The sequence below is a fragment of the Nilaparvata lugens genome, chromosome 3, assembly GCF_014356525.2.
Source record: "Nilaparvata lugens isolate BPH chromosome 3, ASM1435652v1, whole genome shotgun sequence".
NCBI lineage: Eukaryota > Metazoa > Arthropoda > Insecta > Hemiptera > Delphacidae > Nilaparvata > Nilaparvata lugens.
Genome location: NC_052506.1, coordinates 33,852,717 through 33,875,713, shown reverse-complemented (window position 1 = coordinate 33,875,713; position 22,997 = coordinate 33,852,717). Strand labels below are relative to the sequence as shown.

At 34.4% G+C, this 22,997-nt stretch overlaps 1 protein-coding gene across 1 annotated transcript; it reads left to right on the top strand.

The window, feature by feature from the left end:
- Positions 1–4,938: 4,938 nt before the first annotated feature.
- Positions 4,939–22,620, top strand: LOC120350401 (venom carboxylesterase-6-like). Its single transcript, XM_039423582.1, has 10 exons — positions 4,939–5,220; positions 6,729–6,875; positions 7,646–7,796; positions 8,458–8,643; positions 9,418–9,614; positions 13,226–13,379; positions 18,183–18,373; positions 19,647–19,791; positions 20,565–20,700; positions 22,255–22,620. The coding sequence occupies exons 1-10, from the start codon at positions 5,047–5,049 to the stop codon at positions 22,478–22,480; spliced, it is 1,707 nt and encodes a 568-aa protein (XP_039279516.1). The 5' UTR covers positions 4,939–5,046; the 3' UTR covers positions 22,481–22,620.
- The last annotated feature ends 377 nt before the right edge of the window (positions 22,621–22,997 follow it).

Sequence of the window (22,997 nt, the reverse complement as noted above, 5' to 3'; positions counted from 1 at the left end):
TTGATATTACTGGCAGTAGTGAAATTGGCCTATACGAGTTTACATCATGTGGTGGCTTTCCAGGTTTTGGTATCATGATGACATCGGCTACCTTCCAGAAACTTGGCACATATTTCAATCGGAATGAAGCGTTGAAGAGATGGCATAGCTTCACAATTGTTTTTCTTGGGAGCTCCTGTAGAATCTCTCCAGTTATTAAGTCGAAACCTGGCGTTTTCTTTCTGCTCAAATTTTTAATCTCATATTCTACCTCCCTTGGCGATGTTGGAGTGATAACTCCTGCTTCAAGATTATGAGGATTCTCATCTATAATTGTTTCCTCATGAGGTGAGAAAACCTTTTCCAGATGATCAGCAAACAAATCGGCTTTCTCTTTATTGCTCCTTGCCCAGCAATCTTGATTATTCGTTATCGGTGTAACTTGTTCAAGAGGTCTCTTCAGTTTCCTGGTTGATCTCCATAATGAAAAATTTGTAGTAGACTCATTGGTTAACTCTTCTAAGTATTTATTGATATCATGTTGTTTTACATCCTGTATCATCTTTCTCAGTTCATTAGTAATTCTATTAAGTTCTGTTTTAATTCTTGGATTTCTTGTTGATTGCCATGATCTTCTTGTTCTTCTTCTTTTTTCTATCAACTCTCTTACCGCTACAGGATAGCAATTACCTTTGAAAATCGTGCTTTGAAGTAGTGGTGTATTTTCCCAGGCACATTGTTGGATATTGATTACAAACTCGTGGACTTCACTTTCTAGTTCATCTATAGTTTGCAGAGATGTGTTCAAGTCTATTTTAGAGTCTATCATATTTTTAAAAGTTTCTAAATCTGTGTACCTGTTGGTGAGTCTAGGTGGCATTTCTTTTTTAACAGCTGCACTGTGCATTGTCAAAACTATTGGCGAATGGTCAGAGTTGAGATCAAATTTTTCTTCAACTTCAACACAGTTTGGTGAAATATTTTTTGTGATGAAAAAATCTATCAGGTCTGGAATTTTTGTTTTATCTGTTGGCCAGTAAGTTGGTTTCCTTGTTGAGTGAACATCGCAGTGGTATTCATTAACAGCCAGTAATAGCTCCTTTCCTTTAGTTGTGGTCAGTCGGGACCCCCATTGTGTATTCTTTGAATTGAAGTCTCCTCCGATGATAAATTTTCCTGTGAAGTTGCTTAGGAAATCAATATATTCTATCTTCTTCAAATTAAATCGTGGTGGACAGTAGACGGCTCCAATTGTGATCGTACCAGATGGTCTACCGATAAGTTTGACTTTGATTGAAATCGACTTGAACTCCTGCAATTCTATCTTCTTGAACTCGTGATGGTTTAGCTCTTCTCTTACAATAACCGCACTTCCGCCTCTAGCGCTGTTGTTGGGATGTATGGCATGGTACGTTTTGTACCCTCTAATTTTAAAGTAGGATTCTTTGGTGAAATGAGTTTCGGAAATGAGACAGGCATCTATTTTATGCTCAATTAGAATTGCTAATAGATCATCTTTGTGCTGTAGTAATCCATTAGCATTCCAAGTCATAATTTTGAATCTATTTTCCATGCTTCTTGTGAATGACTTCTGGAACTGAAATATTTTCCAGTTTTTCTAACCTACTTAAAATTGATTTATTGAGGCCTTCTTGCACAACTAGTTTCTCAAGAATCAATTTAAGTTGAGTTGTAATGCTCAGTTCCAAATCTTTACTCAAGTTGTAATCTTGAAGACTTGACTTTTCGTTACTGTTGATAGGTACTTTATTTTTCAGCTTATCAGCATAACTCTGGTTCTCCTTAACTCTACTGTCATTTATTACAGCTCTCTGTGGCACAATAGGTTCGTTTCTTTTGTTGACTGACGAAATAGATTTTATTGCTTTTTTCTTATTTCGAAGTGCCTGCAACTCTTGTGCTACAACACATCCTCTATAATTAGCAGGGTGCTCCATCCCACAATTGTAGCATTTAGGCTTAACTTCTTTACTCTTAGTACAGTTGATAGTGATGTGGGGACCAGCGCATTTCACGCACCTAGGCTCCTTCTGGCAGTATTTTTTAGTGTGTCCCCAGGTTTGACAATTTTTACATTGCGGTAGAAATTTCGATTTTTTCAAGGGGACTACTTCAACCTTCATACCCATAATTACACATATTTCATAAATTCTATTTATGCTCTCTGTGTTTTCAAAAGTTAACATGAATATTGGGAGTGGTTCTTTTGTTTTCCATTTAATAATGTTTACCACGTCCAAAATTTTAAATCCTTTTTCCTGAAGTTCCTCTTTTATTTCCTGTGGATTGCAAGTGCTGTGCAACTTCTTCACTATTACTCTAATGGGTCTCGTTTGCTTGTTTTCAAACGAAGACCAATTCATTTTTTTGTCATTCAGCAATGATGTAGCTAGTCTATCCTCAGATTCAACGTTGAGTTTTAAGCTACCATTATTCAATAGTGTGATCTTATAAGAGTCTTTTATTTTTTCATTCAAAATCTTATACACTACTTGATAGTCTTGGATGTTGTAGAGTATTATTGGAGGAGGTCTCTTAACTTGTTTGATACTAGGAGTTTTTTTTGGTTCAGCATTCTCTTTTAGTTCAGTTTCTCTACGTGAACTAACTTTCTGCTCATTGGATGATTGTGTTGGAGGTGAGTCAGATTGTTCTCTCTTCCTCTTTCTTTGCTTTTGACGAATCCATTCTGTTTCAGTAGATAATTCTTCTTCATCGGTATGATAATTGTCCGTATTTTTTTCTTCATTCTTAGATTTAGTCTCTAACGCTAATAATCTAGTTTGAAGCTGTTCAAGTTGAATTTTAAGTTCAGAACTTATTTTTTTTGATTGCTGGAATTTTGTATTAGCTTCGTTCCAAGCTTTAAATAAAAATTTTTCGCATTCTGATTGAATTTTATCAGTTCGAACCTTGTAGGAGACAGGTTTATTTTCTTCAGTTATAGTAATAATAGTCGTATTATCGTCACCGTTCATAGTTACGATAGTTCAGTTCTCACAATAGAATTCAGCACTCACCGAAACAGCAATATCCGAACTCGGCTACAGTCATAGTTGCTGCCAACGCGCGCGCGCACGCACACACACACTCACTCACAATTCGGCAATGCCGTTTTCACTGACACAACAGTTTGATGGTATACTTTTAGAATAATTACATGAATTTCACAAAACACGTCTACTCGCTTCGGCTTCTGAAAGCTGACTGAACAATAACATTAACAGAAACTAAATAGATAGCAACTGCCTAGTTGGAGATAGGACTGGTAAAGGAAATGGAAGGATCAGTGATAGGACAGGTTTTACAGCGGGGGCGTTTGCAGGGTAGGGTACCAGGTGGAGTTGGGATTTCATCAGAGGTGAGTGATTGGTTTTTACTGAAAATACTCTTGAGGTTGGGAGGCTGCTTGTAAATGAGGGTGGGTGGTTGCTGGAAAAGGTGTTTGGTAGAGGAATTGGAGGAGACGACATGGAACAGATATTTAAGGGCAGGTTTGAGGTTTTCGATTCCAGGGGAGTAGGTGGTACAGAGCTTTGAAGTTTGAGGGATTTGGGAAATTTTTGTGGTTGGATTAGTGTCTGTTTTGGAGGAGATTTGTTTCTGTAACAGCCTTTCAGGATAGTTACATTTCAGGAGGGATTGGTGGAGTTTTTTGAGGTACTGGTCAAGGTGGTGGGGATCACTGCAATTTTTTAGCCTCGGAACGTGGGAGGGATCTTTTGATGTGGTAACTTTGAGAGTTTTATCCCCACCACAATTCATTAAAATGATTGAGGAAGAACCAACAGGCACAGCCCAAAACTGTTCGTTCCCCGAATTTCGATTCATACACCATAGTCCAGAAAATAAATTCAGGAGGGTATGTTCAATTCATTAAATAGTTTCCAAAACTTTTAGTTTTAGAATTGGAAAAATTATATATTAATTTATATGAATTTAACAATCAATTATGAATTCTATCATCTGAAACAATGGGAGATTAAAACAGGAGTGACTCAATAATATTACCTATATACTACCGTATGCTATTTTTCTCTCCCGAAGTTACATAGATGAAAAAGTATAATCAGAGACAACTGATACAAGTATCAAGTAAACAGTGGTCGGCGTAGTTCCGCCTAGCGGACAGACGAAAGATCAATCCAGTCGGTTATTTGATCCCTCCAGCCAGGCTCAGCCAAGCAGCCGAGACAATAGAACAATGGAGTGGCGGTCTTATTTGCGTTCATCAGCAGTTTTCTTTCTCACGATTATTTTGATTTTTGTGTTACCTATGATCAATAATAACTCCAGTCACCAGTAAAACGTTTCCAGAAATGTGGTGTACTACTATCATATTAATGACTTTTCATGATTATTTAAAAACATTGTTGACATTCCGAGTCTTCAGGCTAAAATTGGGGTCGCTGAGAACGAATCTGCAATCAGAATTTCTCTATCACGAAAAATAACAAAAAAAACCCTTCTCTATCACGAAAAATAACAAAAAAAACCCAGCTGTTGATCTTCCGGCAACCGTTAACAGTCATCCTGCAATGCGGCCGTAACACTTCCAAGCCAGACATCCATCTCAAATGACAACAACGCCAAGCTGTGAGAAACCATTCTGCACTGCGGCGCTAGGTTAAGGATCAACTCACACCTACACGAATCAGGTCGAGAAGAGACTCGACTCTAGTCGAGAGCATGTGTTTTCAAATGGAGACGTCGCGGGAGACTCGAATCGACTGGTCCGAGTGTCACTATTTGAAAACACATGCTCTCGACTGAGTCGCGTAAGTGTGAGTTGAGCCTTAAACTGCAAAAAGATCTACAGGAAGATGACAGAAATCAATACCAATAAAACTCCTCTTATCTGTGCTGCAATTAGTCTGCTACAATCTATTCCACACAGCGCATGAGTGGTAGGAATTTCTACAATACAAGTTTCCCGACAGTACATATTGGAGCTGAGTAGCAGCAGCAGATAGCCGAAAATTATTTACAAACCGGTTAACGCCGGACATGTTATTTTAACCTAAGATCAAGATAAATTTGTCAACAATGATGTATCAATTGTTTGTGTGTATTTTAGTGCCTTCAGTCATAGCCCAACAAGTGACATCTCCTCAGGGCACTCTCAAAGGATTGTTCAAAAAGTCTGAATTCGGCCGACAGTTTGAAGCCTATTTAGGTATTCCCTACGCCAAACCACCTGTTGAAGAACTCCGCTTCAAGGTTAGTGCAGTAGAACGTAGGTTTGAAAACTTTCAAGTCATGTAATGGCTCAAATCCCAGTAATAAACATAAATAAGATAGCTGACTCGCACATTAATGCTCTCAGAGGATAGATTACTAAGTAAATATAACAGAAACCTAGGGAAGAAAAAAAAATATATAGGCCTATATGAAAAGGTGTGTACAGTGGAGCGTTGAGCCTATAAAGGAATTATTCCAACTCTGAATATTTCAACAAATTATCAAAAACAAATAATGATAAATATCATTCCATCAAACTGTTCCATTCCTCAGCTATAAGCTCTTTAATACTTTTTTATTTGTTAAAAAATCTTATTTTAGCTTCATCTTGAATATTTCATTATAGATGAATAAAATAAAGGAACGAAAGCATACAATTCAAAAACGTAATTGAATATTTTGGCTGTTGAAACGTGAAACCACAGGAAAAACCACGGAACTTAGAAAAAACGACTCTTATATCTGACCTGGAATTTCTTCTACATTGGGCTGCAATCCATGCTACACAAAAAATCCATTTATGTTTCAAATATCTCCAAAGTTTAACATTTCACACAGAAGCCCATAGATTTATTTATCTATATTGTTGATTTTTTAAGACAACTTAAGAGATTAAAAGTGAGAAATCTAAATTATAAATTAAAGTGGGATTAGTAGCAGAGTCAAACAAGAAAAAGGTGAAGTTTTTTAATTATTCTTAGAGAAAAATCAATGTTGATCTGAAATGAAATCTTCAATTTCATTCATACAAAAGATCTTTTTAATCTTAGAATGATGTGAAATTTATTCTCAAACTAAAAAAAACATATAAAAGCATGTGTAATGATAAAAATTGAATTGAGTGATTAATTCAAATTGAGGTCATAGGTCATTCACTTGATGAACTTCATTTTTACAACTCTTCAGATTATCTTTCAAATACATGTTTGCTCTGCATTTTAGAGAAGTCTATCCTCTTTGCTGACAATTGATGATAGGACTGTAAAAAATCAAGTAATTTCTGCTGCAGTTATAGAATAATTTGAATGTAGCTTCTCCTGAAAATTCATATTTTCATTTTTTATACCATTGAATTATTCAGGAATTTGTGTATTACAAAGTAAATTAAGTAAGTTATAAGCGTTTAGAAATATTATTTTTGTGGGTTAATTTAATTAAGATTGACAATGATTATCTCATATCCACTTTAAAATAATCAGTAGGCCTACGTGACCTGTTCTTGATTAGACGTGCTTAGAATTAAAGGATTATAGAATAATATAATATGATTATAGAATTTAACTATACATTCTATATTGATGTAATAAAAAATACTATCACCTAAAAAACACCATTTATAAAAATAGTTAACCACTGTAGCCTACATCAAACTTTGCTATTTTCATAGCAAACTTTATTGAAATTTGGAAGAATATAAATTATGAATTCAGTCGGTCTGTTCATTGTATTAATTTCATGGATAAATAAGAAACGTGATGCTTTTACAGAGTCCAGTACCTTTTAGAAAATGGGAAGGAGTGAGAAGTGCTGTAAAGGAGGGCTCCATTTGTTTGCAGAAAAGTGTTTGGAACCCAAACAATGCGGATGAAGATGGGGAAGAAGACTGCCTCTACTTGAATGTCTACACACCCAGTGTAAGTGTCTCGAACTCTCTACTTCATTACAACAATTCAAGAGTTTAAGATACAACTAGACTGACCCTGAGCAGCGCAAAGCGTCTCTCATATCACAACGCAAATTTTACCAAAACTCCATGACTATTGAATGAGTTTTTAGTTTAAAACGATGAGGACGAACAGTGTTGGAACAATTATTTACTAAATAAAAACATCTTGATATTATCTCATTCGGAAAGCAGTGTTGATTCACTTTCTTCAGAGACAGTACTCAGCCTGGAGCTATAAAACATTTGATCGCTACACCAGATTTTTAATTTTTGGTCTGCATACATCTCAAATTTTCGTAAAGATGATAAATTGTCAGAGCGACACAGAGCCAACCGCTTCCGTCTATTTTAAAACAGTTGAATGATTTCATAATGTTTTTGTTGAATAACTTTGGACCTACCTCATCGAATGTATTTTTTCAATATTTGATTGAAAAAATGTAATATCTGATACGATATTGATATAATTAAACAATTATATTAATATATCAATTGTTAAATTATATTAATATATGATAACACATTATATTGGAATATAATATAGATATTCTAAGAAAAAATATTTTTCTGAGGTCAAACACAGATAGTTTTTGTTAATCTTGAAATTTCTGTATTTAATTAACTAAATTTACATCCTGCCTGTTTAAAGAGAACTTCGATAATAATAATAGTAATTGACTCCAAATTGGCTAATAGCTCACATGATAAAAGTATGAATTTGTGATTGTGTTTTTACAGTCAGCCAAGCCCAAAAAATACCCTGTGATGGTGTTCATTCATGGAGGTGGATTCGAAGGAGGCACAGGCAACGAAGTCATTTACGAGCCTGATTATCTCTTGGATAAAGATATTGTGCTGGTTACTCTGAACTACAGATTGGGAGCGCTTGGTAAAACCATATTCAATATCAATCTTTCGACTTATTAATATTGAATATGATACTCAATAGCCGGAACATTGATTTTGAAAATGTCAATGCAATGAATGTACTGAATACACTATATTTATAAATAGAAATACAAATCACAGTACCCTTTTTTGAATTATTTTATTTTATTTTGAGATAAAATAATAAAGAAAAGGGTATTGAGATTTGTATTTATATTCATATTACAAATAGCCCTAAAAAAGAGACACTATATTCACATTCGGCCTGATTATTTACATTTTCGGTGATAGAATGTCACTAATAATACCTCATTATAAATCAGTCAACCCGAAACTTTGGTGAACAGAATAGGTACTGGCATTATTTTACTCTGAGTTGTTGATAAAACCAGAGTGTTATAGAAAACTGGGTATTTAATTAAATACCCTATTTTATTTGGGATTTAAATTCAAATACCCAAAAGAATTTGAATATAAATAGCTAATTGAGAATTTAGAATCTGAATTTGAGATAAAGTTAGTAAAAAATAAGAAATCAGACTGCAATCAACCCTATTCAGTGAGAGGTGATACTAACTTGTCAGCCGCAACAGTACAGACAGAAATTGATTTTGATAAATTGAAATGGAAATCGATTATAAAAAGATTTTTGTGAATTACAGGATTCGCCAGTACGGAAGACGTTGAATTGCCAGGGAATTTCGGCCTGAAAGATCAATCGTTGGCTTTGAAATGGGTGAAGGAGAATATTGCTGCTTTCGGTGGCAACCCTGACTCGGTGACAATATTTGGGCAGAGTGCGGGTGGAGCGAGTGTGCACTATCATATGGTCTCGCCTCTCAGTCAAGGTAAAACAATATGATGTCGCAGCCACATGTTGGCCCAATCAAGGCCAATTTCGACCAGCGCCAGTGTGTGGATGGGTGGTTTGTTAGCGCTGGCCTTCATTGGCTTTCGTAAGGAATTGCACCTTTACCAACATGTGGACTAGGCATTAGTCATCATATTTAATTTTTCAGCCTTTGATATCATAACAACATAATGTTCAGTATTCAAATTTGGAATTTAAGAATATTTCCCATAGTAGATGTTTTCATTGAACAAGTGGGGCACTAAACGTGGCCTCTATAGGCACCCTCAAGTATTCATGTAGTCTTGAATGGGTGAGCAATGCGAAGTTTTTGTTACAGTGTGTTTAAATAGATTCCAAAATCTATCACAAGAAAAAGGTCGGATAGTGAAGAGAAAGTCAGGTGGGCTGCACTGCCGGATAGTGCAAAACAGATTGCGAGAGAAACAAAGCGCATGCGTATGTAGAACTCAATTATTCTCCACACAATGATCCAATTCCAACATTTTTCCCATGACTGAGCAGTCTATATTACATAGATATTGAGACATCTATGCTCAGAATCTATTAATAAGTAAAATGATTGGAGGTTCTGACTGAAGTTGCATAACAGAAAAACCAATGGAAAAGTAGACTGCTTGAAATTTTGGTTAAAGTTTTGTATGGTCGATTTTCATTAGAGATGGCCGATTGTAGAAGGAATTAATTAAAATTTGAGTAAGCTTTTAATATTGGCATTGTTTCTATTAACGTTGTACTCGTATGGTTGCAGGTCTATTTCACAGAGGCATACCGATGAGCGGCACCGCGCACTGCCCTTGGGCGCTGAGTGCCCCCGGCGTCATTGCCAAGCGCACCAGAAAGTTGGCAACACTGGTCGGCTGCCCGGCCGAGCCATCCGCTCTGCTCGTCGAGTGCCTCAGGAATATTCCCGCCTACCTCCTCATACACCTTAAAACCGAGTTCCTGGTATGCTTCCAAATTACTTATCTTCTCTTTCTATCATCAATGACATCTATCTATCATCTATCTCAAATGGAGTAGGAATGTAGAAACAAAATATTCTACTTCTTCTATGTTGTTGTATCAGGTACGAGTGAATTTATTTATTTAATTCCACAATCACAATATCAAATTAATGATTGGGAGAGAATAAACAGGATAAACCCAAAACTGTTTCTCTCCCTGAATTTGATAAAAACAGTCAAAATTAGGTTATGTAGGCACTTTAAACTGTCAAAATTGGTTGAGCAAGAACATTGATGCTAATAATGCTGACAGTTTAGTGCTGACAATAAAGTGAATCTCAGTGTATCAACTATTGCCTTATTCAATAACATACAAAGAGATGCATTTCAGGAATCAAGAGGTTTGAGACTATTTCACTACTTTACATAGGACTAACTAATTGTTTATTATAATTAATGAATGAGTAAATAGGTTAGAGTACCTAGCTAATGCATTCATTAATTTATGCACATATTATGCAATCAAGTATTATTAAAGATGAAGATCATTTTAGAAATACAGTAGGCTATTTCTATGAGTAGAGGTCTAAAAGGAACAGGTTCTACGAGTAGGCCTATACCATTGAAAAGCGGTTGTTGTGTGGGTTATCGTAGATGTGTGATAATGGTGCAAAGGAATCCATTTTTCCGACAATAGAAAATGATATGGAAGATCATGAATAACAAAATAAGTGACGTCAAGGAAGAGATCAATTTTATATTTCCTATTTAAATTGTAGTCTACTATGATAAAGGACTAATTGGCTGAATGTGAGCCCGCATCAACGGATGAAGAATGGTGTGGAGCTATTGTAGTAAGGATCTGTTTGTAGTTACAAACTACTCAAATGTTGTTATGATACTTGTATAGACATTTTATTGACGAATACTTCCAAAGCAAACATACATGAAAAAATCATATTGAATAAAAAGATTAAGGGACAGATTTGTGGTTTTGACAATTTCTCAGTCTTTTTATTTGATATGAATAATCACCACAATATCAACTTCTCAACTACACGAAAATTAGAAATCAGTTAGATGAAGGAAAAAGTCCCAGGTTCGAACTTTCATAATATTATCTGGCTCTGTTCCCAATGTCCATAGTGAAAATACCAATTAGGGACTTAATAGCAATTAATAATAATTCTAATAAACAATCCATTTATGTTATAGAGTTAATGGTTAAAAACAGGTAAAATTCATCTTGGATCATTATACGAATACTATATAAATAAAAATCGAGCCTCAAATTTTGACGTTCAATAACCTTTTTATGTGTGCACCGAATTTGATGATTTTTTAGTTGTTTTCGTTATGTTCAGGACCAGGTTTATTGCCTATCAAATTTATAATCCGACTTCAGGACTCTTTCCTACGGTCCGTCAAAGTTTACATGTAATCCTTATCGGAGAAGATTTGTGAGCTGGCCACACTCAGAAATAAAAACCAGCTCAGAAAAAACACCTGTCGGTAGATAGTAGACAAGAGTGTGTGCTGCTCCATGACCGCCAATGTATTTTATTCTAAACGCCCCGACTAAAAACAAAATGACTGTTCTGTGTTTAAACATCCAGCAGTGCGGCCTCAGGTTGAATTTTTGAATTCACTGGAATTGACTGGGTTTCCACCTCATAATCTGCAGTTAATGGTTGGTTGAGTAGTCATTATGTTATTGAACATAAACCAAACACGTCTATGTAATGGCACTCGGCTTACAGTGAAAAAAATTATGAACAACGTCATCGAAGCCACAATTATGAGCACAATCATCTATATATAAAAATGAATGTCTGTTTGTGTGTTAGTTTGTTCCCTATAGACTTAGGAACTACTTGACTGAACGGCATGAAACTTAGGGAATATGTTGTGTGCATATTGGGGATTGTTTCTGACCATAAATTTTAATAGGGGGGCTAATCCATTTTACAGACCTATGTTTTCGTACTTGCCGGCCAAGCGGCTACCGTAGAACGGAAAGATGATCATGATTCAAGATCATGTTGTGATAATATGATTTAGCATCTAAAGTTACCAGCTGTAGCCTAATAAACAGGTCAATCATGCTTAATACGGTAGTTTGGAGTTGAAGTGTAGTTGATTAGTACCAGTTGTAGATAATGATTCTTTAGAATACCTATACAAATAAATCAGTCCCCTACCATTAAGAAACTGGAAAATGTTGGGAAAAAATTATTCACCTCATGAAAGAGAGTTGTTCATATCGCATCATTAATTACTGAAGAATGACAGAATAATTTACTTTTGTTTAATTTTCCTTAGCTGATATTCATCCTAAAATGGAAGATGGAAAGAATATGGGATTTTGTGTGATTCATCGTACATCGCATATTTCCTGGACCATCTATTGACAATTAAAAACTATGAACGCATCAAATTCATCTTTAAAACACTAATTTAACCTATCTATTTTTTTAATTCAACACTTTACTAATAGATATTTCTACCAATTAATTCAGAAGAGTATGTTTTCGGATAATAAATGCTGCTCACTTTCATCAGACATCTATTATAATTTTTGTTGGCACAGTTCCTCACGTGATAAACTGCCTTACAAGTATTTATTCCGATTCAAGTACAAGCTTATGATTAATTTATTATAGTTTAATGAAAAAAACTTGACCTGATTATCAATGATCAAGATTTCAATGATAAAAACTAGCTTGATGATGAAAATTTGAAAATTGAAAATTAGAACATTGGAAAATGATTCAATCTGACATGTAAGCCAATCTTACCAAATTCTCAGATACAGATAATTAAATAAATCATGAAACTCAATAGGAAGGAATCATTTCAACTCAACTTACAACTACCAAGACAACATAAAACCTCAAGGTTTTTATGAATGAAACTATCCTAGTAGAAGGAGTGATCCGTGGTCTAGTGGATAGAGTGCTTGCGTAGCAGCACAGAGATCCCGGGTTCAAACCCTCTCAATACCAAAAGTTTTTTAACCAGATCACTCCCGTGTTATCGGATGAGCACGTTAAACTGTCGGTCCCGGCTGAAGTATGACAGTCGTAAGGCCCATTGACGGCTTAAATTATATATTCAGGCGGTGGGACCTTCCCGCAAGGGACTCCCCACCAACAAAAGCCATACGAATTTACTTTTTACTCCTAGTAGAAAAATACGTAACATTGTATTATTGTATTATCATGGAAGAAATCTACAATACCTCTGAAAACTGGTTGAATTTATAATTTATAGAATTTTCTCCACCTAATGATTAAAGTAAATGCAATATTATGGGAATGAAACTTTCCCTTTAAAACAAGACAGCATATATAAGTGATTTACAAAAAATGTAAGGATTTTACAACTTATTATAAAAGTTTAAGAACAATCCTATGAGAACCTGACGATGTCTATTTATTTCTTTGTAAATATTGACGACTAATAAAATGATTACTTCTTGCTTCAATAAGTAAGAAAACAAGCTAGCATATTTAGATGAAATTATTAGACTGCTTTTACCAAAGTATTTGTGGTTTTAACAATTTTGTGTCGATCCATTTTTAAGAAATTCATTTGTTACTGTTTTTTCAGGAATGGGACATGGATCCTTTGACCACATTCACACCAGTTATAGAGCCAGTTGGTGTCAAGGATGCCTTTCTAACCGTTGACCCCTACACGACACCTACCAAACTGCCAACAATGCTGGGATTCACATCTCAAGAATCTGCATTCAGGATAGCCAGTGAGTTTTTATTAACAACAATCAGATTTAAAAATTCATTTAGAAGATTGTCGTTAGATGTCGTCTCCCTCACCACCAGGCCACCACCAGCTATAGTATATTTCGCACCTAGAGCAGAAAATGAGATTTTTCCGGCTCGAAATCGGTTTTCATGTCCGAGGCCGTAGGCCGATTATTCTTATATATATATATAATGATCTTACTTCGCACATATTACTTAAAATGAATAATTGACGAAAGATTTTCATTTACTTTAGAAAATCGATTTTAATGTCAATTATAATATAAATCTCAATAAATCTTAAACTGTACAAATATGAACATTCAATGATTCTCTCATCAGCTCTGCTGTTAGTTTGATAAACAACATTAGTAAATTATTAACAAGTCATATGGTTCATATGATTAGAAAGAAGAAGCGTGAATGTAGAGCAACCAGCTTCTTACATCTCCCCTCCTTGAACGAGAAACTTCCTCGAAGGTGTCAATTTGCTTGAGTGACAGATGATTGGTTCACTCCCATTGATTCCGCAGGCCACTTCATACATTGAGTTTGATATTCTTCTTATAATGGGGAACGGTCCACTTCTAACTTCATCTAATTTATTTCTATTCAACTTGTTCCCTTTTTCTATATACACTAGTTCTTTTTCCTTGAAACCATATATTCTTCTGTTCTTATCACATCTCAGTTTGTTCCGTTTGTGGTTTAAATTGGAATTTTTTATTGCTTCTTCTCTGTCTATTTGTAAGTTTCGTTTTTTCCTCAGTTGTGATGGTATTATTTCCAAATCCTCTCCCAATAGCAGATATCTTGGTGTAAATTTAGTAGTGCTATGGATTGTCTTGTTGTATTCTGATGTGCAACTTTCCGCTATTTTCGACCACGTCTGCGTTCTTCCTTCTGGACTATTCACTTTGCATCTAATACGATTCACCAATGTCTGGTTTAGCCGCTGTAACCATTGTAACACCTTTTTCGAGTAGGTAATCTCTAAACTTTTTTGATTTGATAGACGCATATTGATCAGCTAATAGGATCTTGACAGAATGGTTTTGTAAGATAGGATCTAGCAAACGAATGTATTCTTTAGTAGTTTGACCGCTAGAGCTTGAAGTGAATGCATATCTAGAGAAGTGATCGACCAATATGTGTAGGTATCGTTTTGTTGAGTTGTTTCCACCAACCCTCCAACAGTATCTATCGACATGATCTCATACGGTTCACTAGCTGGACCCAATTGTGAAAGTAATCCTATTGAGCGACCTCTTCTTGTTTTATTCTTCTTACATATATGACACGAATCACAATAGCGCTTGACCATTTCATCCATGTTGGAAAAGTAGTAATGTGGACGTATGTGTAATAGTGTGTGGTGAGTTCCGATATGTCCTAGTTGAAAATGAATTTTCTCAATCAATTCTTTACCCTTTTCTTGAGAAAGGAAGATTCTTTTGTTTCCTTTCATACATTTGTAGAATATTTCCTCTTTATATTCAACATTCCTATTATTCATTATTGCTTCTTTGTTTTTTTCTTGATCGTCTTTTATTTCTTGTATAGATATCAAATTCACAACTGTTAAAATGTCTTCATTTCCTTCAAAGTGCTCTAAAACTGGATTTCTTGATAAAGTATCTGCTTCAACATTTCCTTTTCCTGGGCTATATATCAATGTGAAATCATATTGCGATAGTAGTATACAAGATCTCCCATTCTTCATCGGTTCGTGCTTTCACTCTGAGATTCTCCAATGGTTTGTGGTCTGTGATCACTGTAAACTTCCGTCCTATCAACCAATATTGCCAATACATAATTGTCTCTTTTATAGCCATACATTCCAGATAAATAGCTTTTTTCTTCTTTTGAGCAGGGCTCAGTTTTTTTAAAAAATATGCTACTGGATGAAGCTCATTATTTTCTTTTGGTTGTTTCAGTACAGCTCCAAATCCCTCTCCACTGGCATCGGTGAAAATGAATACTGGTTTTTCATAATCATAAATTTGTAATACGGGACTAGAACATAAATATTTCTTCACGTTTTGGAAAGCTTTATCACATGTCTCTGACCAGATGTCAGGTATGTCCTTCCTCAGTAGATTGTGCTGTAAAGGTTCTAGAACTTTCACTGCCGCATTCTCGTCTATGTATTTATAATAGACATTTATTTTGCCCTTAGACTGGCGTACATTCTTCTTGGTTTTCGGTTGTTTGTCTCTTTTCAATTGCTTTGAGATTGTCAGTGAGTGGACGGACTGAGTTATTTTCAATTATGTGTCCCAAATATTTAATTGAACTCCTTGCAAAGTTACATTTTTCCAATTTCAGCTTGAACCCTTCTTTATAAACCGCATCAAGGTTTTGGTTAAGGTTAAGGTTAAGTTCAGTTAAGTTAAGTTAGGTTAAGGTCCCATAGCAAAAAAGTGGATCACAGACTTATTTAACAACATAATTGTCCACGAGCGCATTCCTGCAATTTGGAAGAAATCAAAGATCATTGCAATGTTAAGGTTATGGTCGTTCATAAGTTTTGTCTTCAGCTCATCAACAATTTTCTGATTTATTAGAGTGATATTTGAGCCACTGTCATAAACCCCTTTTACAATCTTCTTTTTATCAACTAGTACATTAACTGTAATCAATGGAATGAACTTACACGCCGGCTTATTCAGTTTTTTTGAGTTATCAACATCGAGTGTATTTTCCTCACAGGTTGTGAAATTCACTGTTTTATTTTATTCCTACAGATCTCTGCAGGATGAAAGCGATTTGGTTTTCCAAGGCTGTACATACAGAACAAGGAGTCTTCTTTCTTCTTATCTCTTCCATCTTGGTTGAGTCTTTTTTCTGGCTATTTATATGACTATGTCCGTTTGAGTTTGTGAATGAATCATATTTTTGAATCTCATTCATCAGATCTTCTGTGGTCTCGATATTTTCCTTATCTAATCTATTCTGAATATGAACTGGTAGTCCCACAACAATGTGAGATTCTAGATTCATCTGTCATAGTTCTCTCACATTCAAGCAATAATCGTTCCTTCTTCAAAGCATAATCAAGCATAGATCCAAAATTTTCAATGTATTTGAATGAATATGCATATCTCACATTTGACCAGCCTTTATTAGAAAAAGTTTGGAGAAATGTTTTTGACCACAAATTCCAATTTTTCAATCCTAATTTATATTTTTTGGAAGTATACCAATCTTCAGAACTCCCTTCTAAAAATAGTCTTAAACATGTTATTTTTTCTTCATCGTTGTGGATATTGTAACGGATACATTCTTTCTCAAAATCTTCCAGCCAGAATTTTGCATTTTGTCCAATTTTCCCCGAGAATTTTTCCAAAACAAATTTCCTATCAATATCAATTGAAAATTCACTCTTAACTTTTTTCGGCATGTTGAACAAAAAAATCGATTTATAATGATCTTACTTCGCACATATTACTTAAAATGAATAATTGACGAAAGATTTTCATTTACTTTAGAAAATCGATTTTAATGTCAATTATAATATAAATCTCAATAAATCTTAAACTGTACAAATATGAACATTCAATGATTCTCTCATCAGCTCTGCTGTTAGTTTGATAAACAACATTAACAATTAGAGATATTAACAAGTCATATGGTTCATATGATTAGAAAGAAGAAGCGTGAATGTAGAGCAACCAGCTTCTTACATATATATATATATATATATATATATATATATATATATATATATAATATATATATATATATATATATATATGTATATATATATATATATATATATATTCTCAATATATAGTTGTTTATAATAATAGTTGTTTACTAAGCACTTCCGAAAGCAGAAGTGGAAGGTGATAGCTCTAGCACATCTGAGGTAATCTGAATATCAGGAAATTGTCCAAGTATTTTTATTTTTTATTCTGATTTGTCTAAATAACCTAAAAGATGATGTTCAATTATGTGGGAGGTTGAGTTTATACTTTCTTAGTTGAGTTTATGTTTTTATTCTTTCAAATGACAATAAGATGATATTATTATAAATGTTTTAATTATTGAATAATGAACACAAATAATGAAAAGTTTTTTGATCAGCTATTTTTTGATCACCTTTCTTAGTTCCATGTTAGCGGCTGAAAGAGTACTCTTTCCGGCCTAGGCCGGAAAGAAACGTGTTCTGACGTCAGACGAGAGTCGTCTGCAAACAATGTCTTTCAGATCTACGTAGGGACTGGAAAACAGCTGCTTTCTGTGCAGTGTGGCGAAAAATTATATACAGAATATTAATAGTTGCATTTTGTTATTATGGTATTGAAATAAAAAAAGATTCTCATTTTGAAATTTCGGGCTCAACTTCATTCTATTAGGCCAAAAAGTTAGGATATAATATTGAATTGGGGAATATACGATTACTTCCTTCCTCATTAGTATTTCACTATAAATATGCTGATTTTTCATTAAAGTGTAGATTTGATTATTTGAGAAATTGTTCAACCTTTAAGGTGAATCAATATGTTATACGATTATTATAATATACTTAATTCAATCACGAAAGGTAAATGAAATAAGTCAAGGATTCATGTGACTTCAATGTCGTATTCAATGAAAATCAATTTGTGTGAAAATGGACCTGAATATTATATATAATATGGGTTTTCAAACATACAGGTTCAACAAAATAAGTTTTGACTCCTGTTTTTCTAATCTTCATTTCTGGACTTATAATCATAATTATTATCATTTTATCTACAGTACCAATGTTTTCACATCAGTGTTGTTTGTTACATAAATAAATGAATTTTTTTCAGTGTTCATGTCTGGTAAGGAAGGACAGAAAAACTATTTGGATGACCTCAACAATGACTTTGATAATTTGGCTCCAATTTCTCTGCTGTATGACCACACTGCCAAGAATCCAAGTCAAATTACAAGCGAGATAAAAAAGTTCTACTTTGGAAGCAAAAATATCACAAAAGAAGTTCTACCTGATTTAGGAGATGTAAGAAAATTTAAAGTTATCATAATTTTAAATATTGATTATTTATTAATGTATTGAATGTTTTCTAATTCAATGCAATATTCGATTTTGATGTTATAACTAGTTGATTATTAATGCTTTTTATGAGCGAAAAACATGCTCTCTAGTACAAGTTCAAGATTAGATTTTATGCTATAGTAATTGCTGTGGCCATTTGAATCTTGGCGCGTTCGAGCAGTTAATGCATGGTGCTGCCCTCTGTGATTGATGCTTGTCGTCGGCTGTGAGTGGTTTTCTGGTGCAGTCGAGCAACAAGTTATGTTCGGATTGGCAGCCGGCTTTGGTCTTTTTTTTTGTTTTTTCTCGTATGTCCGGACAGATATATGCATATATTGTAATTTTATGTACTTTGAAAAGCAGGGGTTCGATAATTAATATCCAAATATTTAGAGTGGTATCTGAATTCGAATTTGTGAGCTCAACTACTGAATACTATTCCGTGAACCACCGTTGCCGTTTCAACGTTTTTCTGAAGTTAGTTTTTGCAAATACCACTAGTAATAATCAATTTTAGAAAAACAACGGTTTTACACTGTTATGTGGTAAGATCACGATTCATTTTTTATTTGCATACTACATGAAGTACCAATGTTATGCTCACATTTAGCCCTTTCAATTTTATTATTTTTGAAAACCTATAAACATAAATTCCATTTTTTAATTTAACAATCAAAAAGCATTGTTGAATATAAATTTTTCATTAGCTGAATGTAATATTAATTTTGATACTGATTTGTAAAGGATAAAAGTCCTTTTCAAGGAATCATTGATTAGTGAAATCTGATAACTTATAACTTCATTCTCGCAATTAGAGTTTTCAAAAATTTGAATTTGATACCGGTACCTATTGACTATTGAATGACACATGAACTGAATTAATTGACCAGTTTCACGAAAATACAATTGAATTCAACCTCCGTAGAATTACGTCATTGAGCCCAATTGTTTCATTCATTGGTTCCGCTATATGATGTATTTCCATGGTGGTTGAATATTATTGGATTTACGTACAACTAGCCGGAATAATGAGACAGTTAATATTATTTATTTATTTAGTAATTGATAAGCATATTTCAAATTGATGATATTCTCTAGTGGAAAGCTAGGTAGGTACTAGGACAGTACCTTTAACTTGTGATGGAAACAATTTGTTTTGCCTGAAACACATGTTTGATACATTCAATAAGAATAATTGTGATGACTTTATATGAAGCTGTTACTTTGTCTTTGCCAGTTGTACACTGATTGCTGGGTTAGTCAATGCTCTTTCTCGTTTGTGAGACTCCACAAGGGACCTGGGCCTGTCTATCTCTACCTGTTCGCTCACACAAGTGAATACAGTTCAAGCTTTAAACTATCGAATTCGACCGAGTACCTGGGTAATTATGAAACCATGATTCTCATCTAGTTCTCAGTATAACGTTCTGCTGGAAATGTAAAACCTGGTCCTGAGACTCAAATTTGTTAGGATTGAGTAGCTTCCAAGAACTTTATTGACTTATACAAAAGGCAATTTGTTTAATTCACTTGATTTTTTCATTGTGCGATTAGTCACTATTTTTATAGAAGAATATTGTGGAAGGTTGTTGGCGTGAATTGGATTACTCTATTCATGCTGATAAACTTTATTTCGATATACATTGAATTAATTATTCTTATTAATAACGACTTGTATGTTAACATGGCACAATATTAGTGCTTCTGAGGATGATTCTCACTTTAGACTTGTGCGTGAGTACTGAGAAGATTGATGAAGAGAGGAGGATCCTAATCGTGAATAAGGGATTTACTACAGGAAACCGTTTTAGGTGGTTTTCTGGGGAGTGACCCTGTATATCAATCTCATGTCAGAAGTTTTTTTTAATATCAGATCAGCATAGGATAGAATACTACAAAATCATTTCAAGTATTTGTACACCATGTTACAAATGAATAGAATAAAATCGAATTTAATAATGCTCAAAAAGCTTTAAAATGTGTCTATCCCATTAAAGTTTGATATTATTAAGTTTTGTTTTTTTTTAGAATTATTTCTACATGAGCTCAGCTTTTGTCTGGGTAATTACCAACTCTTAGATATTGCGAATTTTTAAAAAAAGTTTTGAGCTTAACCCTTTGTCAACTAATAGATTATCATTTTCTCACATTTCAGGTGTTAATCATGGCGATGATCTGAATTTCCTTTTCCCAATGAAATCCGCTGTGGATAGGACAAAAGGGCTTTCCGTTGCAGACAAGAATATGAGAGAAGAGATGTTGACATTCTACACCAATTTTGCTACTTTCGGGTAAGATTCTTGTATTCTACTATAATCATCAATCTTGATTCAGCTAGTTATGAGAAATATTTCAGGATAGCTGGGTTTCAGGTAAAATTAAGGTGAAAATAATATTTGCCACAAAAGTAAACATTGTTGTTGAATAACAGAACTTGAAGATAAGTTATTTTGGTATTCCAGAGGGCATATATAGCAATTGATTCCGTATTGGGAGTATCAAAGTCATTAAAGAATATTCTTAAACCGTAATTCCTCTGTGATATAATTTATATCATGTTACATACTTGAACCTTAATTTATATTATATTAATATTAATTAATATTATATTAATATTAATTTATATTATATATACTTGCTTAATTTATATTATATTACATAATATGTCAATGGAAGATGAGATAAGGGCACTATACACATAACAAGGAATAAGGAATGCCAAACATGAATTGGAAATGTCCAATTGGAAATTGTGGTAGCGATCATGGTTTTACCTCCCATTAACAATGATAATTTTGGTTTAATCAATCTCGATTGACAATCCTATTAATTTTGTGATAGCCTACATCATTTACAATAAATTTACCAAGCTTTAGCAGCCCCCTGTGGGTTGGGGGAGCTTTGAGTCGATCATCGTACTCAAAAATGTGTTGAAAAGCCACAGCCACAGTATCCATGCTTGTCATAGGAGGCGACTAAAATGGACCTCAAGGCAACTCCACAAGTTGCCTTGCCTTCAAACCCAAGGGATCTGCCCCATCAGGGCAGTTGCGAAGAGGAAAAAGAAAAACCCAAGAGACCAGAGATGGGCGAAACTCCAGGCACAAATGTGGGCCCCTGCGAAGTTTCGGAGGGGCAAAAAGGAAATACCCAAGAGACCAATGATGGGTGAAAAACCAGGCACAAATGTGGGTCAAGAGGCTGAGACAAGTGTGGCCGGGCGCCCTAGAGGCAACTTGGCCGCTCCTTCCTCAGCGGAAGGACCTACAAAGAAGGCCAGGAGTGGAACTCACTAATCAGTCTGATGAGACTGCCAAGCATATCACACTGGATTGCGACAAGGATTGCAACCAGGTGATGAATGAAATGTTAGTATAGGGAAAAATTCCTGGATCTTGTAAAGGACACATGTATTGGTTTGCCTAACTAACATACTTCTAGTGAACAAAATAAGCTTCGGTTGACGTGTGGGGTTCTTAGAACCTTTGGATCCTTGAATCCGTCCCTTCAAACACAATTAACAATAAGCTTTAGCAATTAAGTATGAAGGTCAACACAATTTCTATTTGACTAGCTTATCATGTTTATTTGACTAACTTGAAGTTTCTCGTTTTTTTTCTACTTCCAAATTACATTTTATGAAAAGAGTAATGCTGGAACTACGGGGACTCTTACTATTCAAACAAATCAAGTTGCCATATTCAGTAGTAATTGTATAGTCTAGAGTATGAGTATGCAGTTGGAATATACATGATCTATATATTTTATTTTTAGAAATGGACAATTTAGGGATCCTAATGTATTTGCCTTTTATACTCCACTTTCAACCTTGTCTTGTTCAACAGCAATCCAACTCCAAAAGAAACTGAGAACTATCGCGACAGACCGAAAACAAAGATTGTGAAGTGGACTCCATCGTCAGCAAATAACATGGAATACTATCACATCGAAGGAGGAAAAATCAAGATGGATAAGAAGCCCATCGATAAGAGGGCACAGTTCTGGAAAAATCTGCAATGGCGACCAAGTGATCTCAAAAAAATAACAACATACACAAGAGATGAACTGTGATTCCTTAATACCACTGATCACCGTAATTCCTTTGTGATATAATTTATATCATGTTACATACTTGAACTATTCCTTTGTTAATTCCTTAATTTATATTATACAGGGTGTTTCAGAAGTAGTGTCGAGAATTTTAGGGTATTGTACCTGGATGCTAGGAGACTACAAATGTCATATTTGAAGTGTCCAAAACTCAGCGGTTATCCTTATAGCTGACATTTTGTTTTTTTCACTTAAAAATTTTTATCTCAAGAACGAAATGTTGTATTGATCTGAAATTTGGCATGAATATTTATGCTATAAAGACTCAACTATAAAAAATAAAAAAAAATTTTTCGTTGAAATTTTTCAAAATGGCGGCCATTTTAAATTTTTGATGGCGAATATCTCGAAAACCGTCCATTTTACAGAAAATTTACAAGAGACAAAAAAGTTAGCAAATTTTTTCACGATTCCAATGATACCTAATTTATTAAGATTGGTCGAAGAATAACAGAGAAATTAATTTTTTTCGTACTGC